Source organism: Palaemon carinicauda, chromosome 44 (genome assembly GCF_036898095.1).
Source record: "Palaemon carinicauda isolate YSFRI2023 chromosome 44, ASM3689809v2, whole genome shotgun sequence".
Lineage (NCBI taxonomy): Eukaryota > Metazoa > Arthropoda > Malacostraca > Decapoda > Palaemonidae > Palaemon > Palaemon carinicauda.
The window spans coordinates 34421954-34431953 of record NC_090768.1 but is presented as its reverse complement, the minus strand read 5'-3'; the positions used below and the strand labels follow the sequence as shown (position 1 = coordinate 34431953).

The 10000-nt window shown below is 46.0% G+C and overlaps 1 protein-coding gene across 3 annotated transcripts in view; it reads right to left on the bottom strand.

The window, feature by feature from the left end:
- Positions 1-1537, bottom strand: part of LOC137634457 (dual oxidase-like) — a 182919-nt gene extending 181382 nt beyond the window's left edge. For all 3 annotated transcript variants that reach the window (XM_068366859.1, XM_068366860.1, XM_068366861.1), the window contains exon 1: positions 1523-1537. In XM_068366859.1, the coding sequence (XP_068222960.1) occupies positions 1523-1527 (5 nt within the window). In that variant the 5' untranslated portion in view covers positions 1528-1537. The remainder of the gene's footprint in view (positions 1-1522) is intronic.
- Between the last annotated feature and the right edge of the window lie 8463 nt (positions 1538-10000).

Sequence of the window (10000 nt, the reverse complement as noted above, 5' to 3'; positions counted from 1 at the left end):
AAAAAAATATAAAAATGCAGAAATTTGATATAAATGTCATTTGTAGTGCATCATATGAATTAAATGATGCTATAAGTTTTAGAGGGTACAACTCTCACGTTAAATCAGCCTACGTGGATTTTATTACCCTATTTGTTCCAGGATGAATTTGAACAAAATATAATCATAAAGTATTTTTTTAGCACTAATCCATTCTCCTCAACCTGAAGGGCCTTGAGAGAGAGAGAGAGAGAGAGAGAGAGAGAGAGAGAGAGAGAGAGAGAGAGAGAGAGAGAGAGAGATATGGTCACTTATTTTACTACTGAGCTCGCAATGCTGTAAATGAAACCCTTGTGCAGAGAGCTTCCACAGCATGCATACAACCATACAGAATGCTTATCAATAGCATTTCGAACACCCACTACCCCATATACTCACAAACACTATGCAATTAGTCTCCCATACACTATATGGTGTCTCTTCTCTTTGATATCAAGGACATTATTATCTAATAGGATGATAAAAAAAAATGGTGAAGAGAATGGCACTTTCAACAAACAGGTAAAAATAAGTGACGCATGAAGTGCACTACGTATCTTGTTTACCAAAAACGTTGGACTTATAAAATGTATTATGATTAGGCCTACTCGTGCAAGGGTTGGGAGAAAAGACTAAGTATTCGCAATTACTGGTGGAATACCAGTTGAATGGAGAATCTTCACGTAACCAAGTGTCTTAACATATGCCAAGACTAGTTTAAATTATATATATTTCTTATTTTCTTTTTATCCTTTTTTTTAGGTTCGAGACACTGAAAGTATTCTACAATAGTAAGAGTCAATTTCGTTGCGAGGGTTATGTTTTGAGAGGCGTGTATTTGTAAGTCTGTGTATTTGTGGTTAGCCTAACTCAAAAACTATTCGACAGAATCTCATGAAATTTGGTGGCAGGATTGGCCATGATCCAAGAATAATTTTATTAGATTTTGGGCGTGATTGGGTCAAAACTCATGACCAAGGTCGTGAAAAGGTAAAAACACGTAATTTTGCCATATCGTGATCAGTTTTTATCCGATTTACATGAAACTAGTACCAAAATATGTATGATTCAACTGTCGATTTTTATATACAACATGATATAGGCGAAGGTATGCACTCTACCGAGTGCCCGTTCTAGTTATGTGTAATGAGGCACTTTAGAAAACAACAGAATTACAATTCTTGTACTGAACTAGCCCTTCACATAACTTCCTTTCCATAAATCCACAGCAACCAATAATGAGCAACATTTTAAATCCACAATAATCCATGCAATATATGCAACAGTCTAGACTCAGGCCACTTAAACGAGTAAACAATTAAACGTAAAAACTTATTTTTTCTCAACACAAACTTTCACAGATAGACAACAAGAATAAAATGTTCTTCTGTCGATACGATATTGCACACAGACAAAATAAAACGATCTTCATTAACAAAATTTACAAAAACTCCAGTGTAATAAAATTAAGAAAAAAATAAATTAGCCGTTATTTTTACTGCACCTCATCTCTCTGAAAGTGAGTTGGAGAGTGTGAATGAGAATATTTTGTTCGTCACACTGGGCATTCGGTGCCTCATACATCCGGTTTTCTAAATATAAAAAATATAATCTCTCTCTCTCTCTCTCTCTCTCTCTCTCTCTCTCTCTCTCTCTCTCTCTCTCTCTCTCTCTCTCTCTGAATTGGCTGCCAGTTACTCCAGTAAAACATTCTTTTTTACAATTTCAATTTTCAGTTCAGCATATAAATTTCGAAAATCTATGCTGACCTGTTATACGGTTTACATTGTTTTAGATTAGCTGAAAGCTTTAGCTGAAACTTATATACATCTAAGCGAAAATATCAAGATGTAAAGTAACATAGCTTTGTATAAAACAAACACTATAGTCAATTCTTTTTAGTGAGGCAGATTTGTACCGACTCGCAGGGGGTGCCCTTTTCGCTCGGAAAAAGTTTCCTGATCGCTGATTGGTTGGACAAGATAATTCTAACCAATCAGATAGCAGGAAACTTTTCCGTGCTAAAAGGGTACCACTGCGAGTCAGTGCAAATGCGTCTCATTAAAAATAATTGAGTATAGGTCATCAATGCCACATGGTACTTTCATTATTCATTCTTTGAGTAAGCTTAGTTCATGAGAGACAAATGATTTTACAAAAAGGAAACGTACTCTACAGCATTTCACTCTGAGCCAACACACACAAAATTTAGCAGTAAGGAACCTTGAACTCACAAATATGTATATTACCAGAGCGTCATGTATCTACCTTTTTCTATACCTATCTACTTGCCTATATTCATCAATGTATCTATATCTTTTTCTATATCTATCTATCTATCTACTTGCCTATATTCATCAATGTATCTGTATCTCTTTCTATATCTATCTATCTATCTATCTACCTGCCTATATTCATCAATGTATATCTTTTTCTATTATCTATCTATCTACCTGCATATATTCATCAATGTATCTAAATCTCTTTCTATATCTATCTATCTATCTATCTACCTGCATATATTCATCAATGTATCTAAATCTCTTTCTATATCTATCTATCTATCTACCTGCCGATATTCATCAATGTATCTGTATCTCTTTCTATATCTATCTATCTATCTACCTGCCGATATTCATCAATGTATCTATCTCTTTCTATATCTATCTATCTATCCACCTACCTATACTCATCAATGTATCTATACATATTTATATCTATACTTATTTATTTATCTATGAAGTTATCAATTACTAAATAAACATGGACATAAGTACATTATCAATATCAACAGTGTCCAGTTCACGAAATCAATAAATTACAACACGAGAGCTACAGGAAACCGTTCTCTAACACTATCTAGAGAGCGCAATTCATTATTATTATTATTATAATTATTATTACATGGCTGAGAACTATCAAGTATGAAGTAGATGATGAATGGAGAAGTATTGATTTAAAAGCTCAAGGTAGAGAAGACTGGCGATATCTATTATTATTATTATTATTATTATTATTATTATTATTATTATTATTATTATTATTATTATTATTATTACATGGCTCAGAACTACCAAGCGTGCAGTAGGAGATGATGAATGGAGAAGTATCGATTTAAAAGCTCAAGGTAGAGAAGACTGGCTATTATTATTATTATTATTATTATTATTATTATTATTATTATTATTACTTGCTAAGCTACAACCCTAGTTGGAAAAGCAGGATGCTATAAGCCCAGGGACTCCAACAGGGAAAAGAGCCCAGTGAGGAAAGGAAACAAGGAAAAATAAAATATCAACCGACTGTTTTTAATTGCCCAAGTAGAACAGCAGCAGACAGCACCAACACTCTTGAAGAAATCGAAAACCAAAAATTTCCCTAATAAGAGTTTCTTTCCATGTAATTGATTGTACAAACAGTTAATTATTATTATTATTATTATTATTATTATTATTATTATTATTACTTTCTAGGCTAAAAGCCTAGTTGGAAAAGCAGAATGCTATAAGCCCGAGCGCCCCAACATGGAAAATAGCCCAGTGAGAAAAGAAAATAAGGAAACTACAAGAAAAGTAATTAACAATTGAAATAAAATATTTTAAGAACAGTAACAACATTGAAATAAATCTCACCTACATAAACTATAAACACTTTAACGAAACAAGAGGAAAGGAAATTTAGATAGAATACTGTGCCCTAGTGTGCCCAAGTGTACCCTCAAGCAAGAGAACTCTAACCTAAGATAGTGGAAGACGAGAAAAATGACAGAACGTTTCCAGCATATTAAACAACAGCATGAACGAACTGAGTAGCGCAAGAGAGCCACAGGAAACAGCCTCCGACCACTTCAGATAAGAGAATTTGTCAGACGTTTCGGTATAAGGTACCTATCCATTTTTTGGGTACAAACTCTTTGAATACTTTTCCACACATGTATCTTTTTTTTTTTTTTTTTTAGAGGCGGGGGTCACTATGTCTCAGAGGGAAAAAAACATCAAAGACCTTTATTTTCCACATATGTATGTGGGTGTATATATATATATATATATATATATATATATATATATATATATAAATTTATATATATATATATATATATATATATATATATATATATATATATATATATATATGTGTGTGTGTATCTATATTTTTTTTTTTGAAAAGTCAATATGTCTGAGCGGTAAAAACAGCATAAGAACTTAAAAAGAAAAAAAAATTCCACGCATGTATCTCTTTTTTTTTGGGGGGGGGGTTGATATATCCGAGGGGAAAAAACATCATAAGACCTTTATTTCCCACATATGTATTTTTTTTTTATTTTAAAAGGTCAATATGTCTGTGCGGGAAAATCTATAAGCTCAATGACTATGACTGAGAATCACTTTGTAACAAAAAATCAATTAAGATAAATAATTACAAACCAAGTCCAACATAAAAACATTGGGCATTTCAACCCTTATTGCAACTGTTTATCCTCGCTAATGCTCGTGATTTACTTGAAAATATTATTGGATTATGCATGATTTTATACTTGGGCCATAAACTCCAGCGCTGATGATACAAATGCTATGATGAAAACTTATATAAAAGGAAAAGTTGAACTGTTAGCCCGACTTTCATTTAGAAATGTGAATTACACCGAATTATTCAATGGAGGGTATTTGACGACCGACTGATAAACTGCTGGTCGTTTATAGAAAAAAAAAAAAAAACTATTATTATTACTTGCTAAGCTACAATCCTAGTCGGAAAAGCAGGACGCTATAAGCTCAGGGGCTCCAATAAGGAAAATAGCTCAGTAGCTAACCCTTTAGATGAAGAAGAACACCTGACAACACTGAGATTATCAAACAATTCTTCTTCACCAAAGGGGTTAACTACTGCACTGTAACTGTTCATTGCCCACTTCCCTCTTGGTAAGGGTAGAAGAGACTTCTTAGCTATGGTAAGCAGCTCTTTTAAGAGATGGACACTCCAAAATCAAACTATTGTTCTCTAGTCATGGGTAGTGCTATAGCCTCTGTACCATGGTCTTTCACTGTCTTGGGTTAGAGTTTTCTTGCTTGAGAGTACACTTGGGCACACTATTCTATCTAATTTTTCTTCCTCTTGTTTTGTTAAATTGTTTATAGTTTACATTGAAATATTTATTTAAATGTTGTTGCTGTTCTTAAATATTTAACTTTTCCCTGTTTCCTTTCCTCACTGAGCTATTTTCTCTGTTGGAGCCCCTGGGCTTATAGCATCCTGCTTTTCCAACTATGGTTGTAGCTTAGCATGTTATAATAATAGAGTAATATTAATAATGATTTCTCTGAATGGTAACACTCGCTCACACTCTTGTCTGGTACACTTGTACAAAATAGGAAAACAACGCAGATAGGATGGCCTTGCCTCAGCTAAGTAATCAACCACCATATCATTAGCAATGAAAATCTGTCGTTCGAGAAATGTAAACAATTCAATATGAAATGGGAAAACCTTGTACAAACTGTACAACGGTTGTGGTGGCCGATGTGGTGACGTCCCTGACTGGTGAACGCCAGGCAGGGGTTCGAGTACCGCTCAAACTCGTTAGTTCCTTTGGTCGCTGTAACCTCACCATCCATGTGAGGTAAGGATAGGGATTTTGGGGGAGCCTATAGGTCTATCTGCTTAGCCATCAACAGCCATTGCCTGGGTCTCCTTGGTCCTAGCTTGGGTGGAGAGGGGGCTTGGGCGATGATCATATGTCCAGCTTAATAGGGCAATGTCACTGTCCCTGGTCTCTGCCATTCATGAGTGGCCTTTAAGCCTTTACAGTGGTATGTTGGCTAGAATCATCCCCATTTTCTCATATTTCCTCATCTTTATAATAGAAAGAAAAACCCACTGAAATTTCCTCCGTAAAAAGAGTAATTTGTAATTAACGTGTCCGATTGCAAAATGTTTCGTATTTTTTCCGTTTTTACGGAAATGTTCATAAAGGAAATATTTTAGCAGAAAATATTGTCTTTTTAGAATTTAATATCGATTTAAATTTCATTTCTACAATTGCTCGTATGAAACATCAAAGAATATTCTATGTCATGACTATGTAGAGTGTGTGTGTGTGTGTGTGTGTGTGTGTGTGTGTATGTATGTATGTATGCATATATACTGTATATATACATGTATGTGTATATATGTATATATATATATGTATGTATGTGTATATATACGTATGTGTATGTGTATATATATATATATATATATATATATATATATATATATATATATATATATATATATATATATATATATATATGTGTGTGTGTGTGTGTGTGTGTGTATGTGTGTGTGTGTGTGTGTGTGTGTGTGTATGTGCGTGCGTAGATATCCCGTTCAGTTATCAACTGGGATTTGAACATTGTTTAATCTCAGGCCGGCCTTAACTGAACCCTTTATATTGGAGGAGAACCTTTCTCAATTCATTTTCTCCCACCCATTTCCTCTCCTCTTCTGTCTCATTTTCATTTAAGCCTTCAATCTTAGTCTTTTCGTTGATTGCTTAATTAGCCGGATCCTTTGCTCTCTTCCCCCAAGCTAGCTTTCATTTTGACATCCCGATTGGTATCAATCTTTTAGGGGTCCTGGTGAGGGCAGCAAACTTTTTCCTCAGAGTATTTGTTGACCAGTTCCTCTCCTCTTGCCAGAGCCCTTCTTGGTCAACTTTCCTTAGACGAACATCTTGAAGGCGTTTCAAGACGACGGAACCTAATTGAATCTGAGATCCCTTCGCAATCAAAATATATTTTTTATAATTCTTTAAGAGGTCTCTCGTTTCTCGAACTCCCTCTGCTGCTGATGATAATTTAGATTGACAAGCCTATATACACGGAGGACCACGGGCTAGTGAGTTGGCATTACTCATGTTGGATGACACCGAAGACGGACAGAAAAAGACGACCGAAGCTGAAACCCGAAGCTCAAACCGGGTGCGCCTAAAGCATACATCTACGATCACAAACCCATTCCTTCGTCAGTCGTGGATAAACTTTCTTATATGAGCGTCCAAATAGGAAGCGGGGCTCCTCGCTTACTGCTAACCTAGTGGGGCTCACCTTTTCCTGCTGGCAGGGCGGGGCTGCCCACTTCCCGCTGGCAGGGCGGGCCTCCCCCTTTCCCGCTGGCAGGGCAGGGGTGCCCCCTTCCCGCTGGCAGGGCGGGGCTGCCCCCCCTTCCCGCTGGCAGGGCGGGGCTGCCCCCCCCCCTTCCCGCTGGCAGGGCGGGGCTGCCCCCCTTCCCGCTGGCAGGGCGGGGCTGCCCCCCCCTTCCCGCTGGCAGGGCGGGGCTGCCCCCTTCCCGCTGGCAGGGCGGGGCTGCCCCCTTCCCGCTGGCAGGGCGGGGCTGCCCCCTTCCCGCTGGCAGGGCGGGGCTGCCCCCTTCCCGCTGGCAGGGCGGGGCTGCCCCCTTCCCGCTGGCAGGGCGGGGCTGCCCCCCCCTTCCCGCTGGCAGGGCGGGGCTGCCCCCCCTTCCCGCTGGCAGGGCGGGGCTGCCCCCCCCTTCCCGCTGGCAGGGCGGGGCTGCCCCCTTCCCGCTGGCAGGGCGGGGCTGCCCCCTTCCCGCTGGCAGGGCGGGGCTGCCCCCTTCCCGCTGGCAGGGCGGGGCTGCCCCCTTCCCGCTGGCAGGGCGGGGCTGCCCCCTTCCTGCTGGCAGGGCAGGGCTGCCCCCTTCCCGCTGGCAGGGCAGGGTTCTCCCCTTCCTGCTGGCAAGGCAGGGCTGCCCCCTTCCCACTGACAGGGCAGGGTTGCCCCCTTCCCACTGACAGGGCAGGGTTGCCCCCTTCCCACTGGCAGGGAAGGGCTCTCCCGTCTCGCTGGGAGGTCGGGGCTCCCCACTTTCCGCTGGCAGGGCGGGGCTCTCCCCTTTTCACTGGCAGGGAGGGGCTCCCCCCATTTCTGCTAGCAGGGGAGGGCTCCCCCTTCCCGCTGGAAGGGCAGGGCTCCCCCTTTCCCGCTGGCAGGGCAGGGCGCCCCCCTTCCTGCTGGAAGGGCAGGGCCTCCCCCTTTTCTGCTGGCAGGGAGGGCTAACCCTTTCCGCTGGCAGGGGAGGGCTCCCCCTTTCTGCTGGCAGGGGAGGGCTCCTCCCTTCCGGCTGGGAGGGCAGGGCTCCACCCTTTCGGCTGGAAGGGCAGGGCTCCACCCTTCCGGCTGGAAGGGAAGGGTTCCACCCTTCCCGCTGGCAGGGCAGGGTTCCACCCTTCCCGCTGGCAGGGCAGGGCTCCCCCTTCCCGCTGACAGGGCAGGGCTCCCCCTTCCCGCTGACAGGGCAGGGCTCCCCCCTTCCCGCTGGAAGGGCAGGGCTTCTCCCTTCCCGCTGGCAGGGCAGGGCTCCCACCTTCCCGCTGGAAGGGCAGGGCTCCTCCCTTCCCGCTGGAAGGGCGGGGCTCGCCCTTGCCGCTGGCAAGGGAGGGATCCCCCTTTCCGCTGGCAGGGCAGGGCTCCTCCCTTCCGGCTGGAAGGGAAGGGCTCCACCCTTACGGCTGGAATGGAAGGGCTCCACCCTTCCGTCTGGAAGGGCAGGGCTCCACCCTACCGGCTGGAAGGGCAGGGCTCCACCCTTCCCGCTGGCAGGGCAGGGCTCCCCCTTCCCGCTGGCAGGGCAGGGCTCCCCCTTCCCGCTGACAGGGCAGGGCTCCCCCCTTCCCGCTGGAAGAGCAGGGCTCCCCCCTTCCCGCTGGCAGGGCAGGGCTCCCCCCTTCCCGCTGGCAGGGCAGGGCTCCCCCCTTCCTGCTGGAAGGGCAGGGCTCCTCCCTTCCCGCTGGAAGGGCAGGGCTCCCCCTTTTCCGCTGGCAAAGGAGGGCTCCTCCCTTCCGCTGGAAGGGCGGGGCTCCCCCTTTCCGCTGGCAGGGAAGGGCTCCCCCTTTCGGCTAGCAGGGGAGGGCTCCTCCCTTCCGGCTGAAAGGGCAGGGCTCCCCCCTTCCGGCTGGAAGGGCAGGGCTCCACCCTTTCTGCTGGCAGGGCAGGGCTCCACCCTTCCTGCTGGCAGGGCAGGGCTCCCCCCTTCCCACTGGCAGGGCGGGGCTCCCCCCCTTCCCGCTGGCAGGGCGTTGCTCTTCCCTTCCCGATAGCAGGGCAGTGCTCTCCCCTTCCCGATAGCAGGGCAGTGCTCTCCCCTTCCCGCTGGCAGGGCAGTGCTTTCCCCTTCCCGATGGCAGGGCGGTGCTCTCCCCTTCCCGCTGGCAGGGCGGTGTCCTCCCCTTTCCGCTAGCCGGGCGGTGCCCTCCCCTTCCTGCTGGCTGGGCGGTGCTCTCCCCTTCCTGCTGGTAGGGCGGTGCTCTCCCCTTTCCGCTGGCAGGACAGGGATCCCCTCTTCCCGCTGGCAGGGTAGAGGTTCCCCCTTCCCACTGGCAGGGTAGGGGTCCCCCCTTCCCACTGGCAGGAGCAGGATAGGGGTCCCCGCCCTTCCCGCTGGCAGGGTGGGGCTTTCGCCTTACCACTGGGAGGGCAGGGGTCCCCACCTTTCCCCTGGCAGGGCAGGGCTTTCCCCTTCCCCCTGGCAGGGCAGGGGTCCTCACCTTCTCGCTGGCAGGGCAAGGGTCCCCACCTTCCCCCTGGTAGGGCAGGGGTCCTCACCTTCTCGCTGGCAGGGCAAGGGTCCCCACCCTCTCGCTGGCAGGGCAGGGGTCCCCATCTTCTCGCTGGCAGGGCAGGGGTCCCCACTTTCTCCCTGGCAGGGCAGGGGTCCCCACCTTCTCGCTGGCAGGGCAGGGGTCCCCACCTTCTCGCTGGCAGGGCAGGGGTCCCCACCTTTTCGCTGGCAGGGCAGGGGTCCCCACTTTCCCGCTGGCAGGGCGGGGTCCCCATCTTCCCGCTGGCAGGGCAGGGGTCCCATCCTTCCCGCTGGCAGGGCAGGGCTTCCCCCTTCCCCCTGGCAGGTCAGGGTGGGGCTTCCCGCTGGCAGGGCAGGGCTCCCCCCTTCCCGCTGGAAGGGCAGGGCTCCTCCCTTCCCGCTGGAA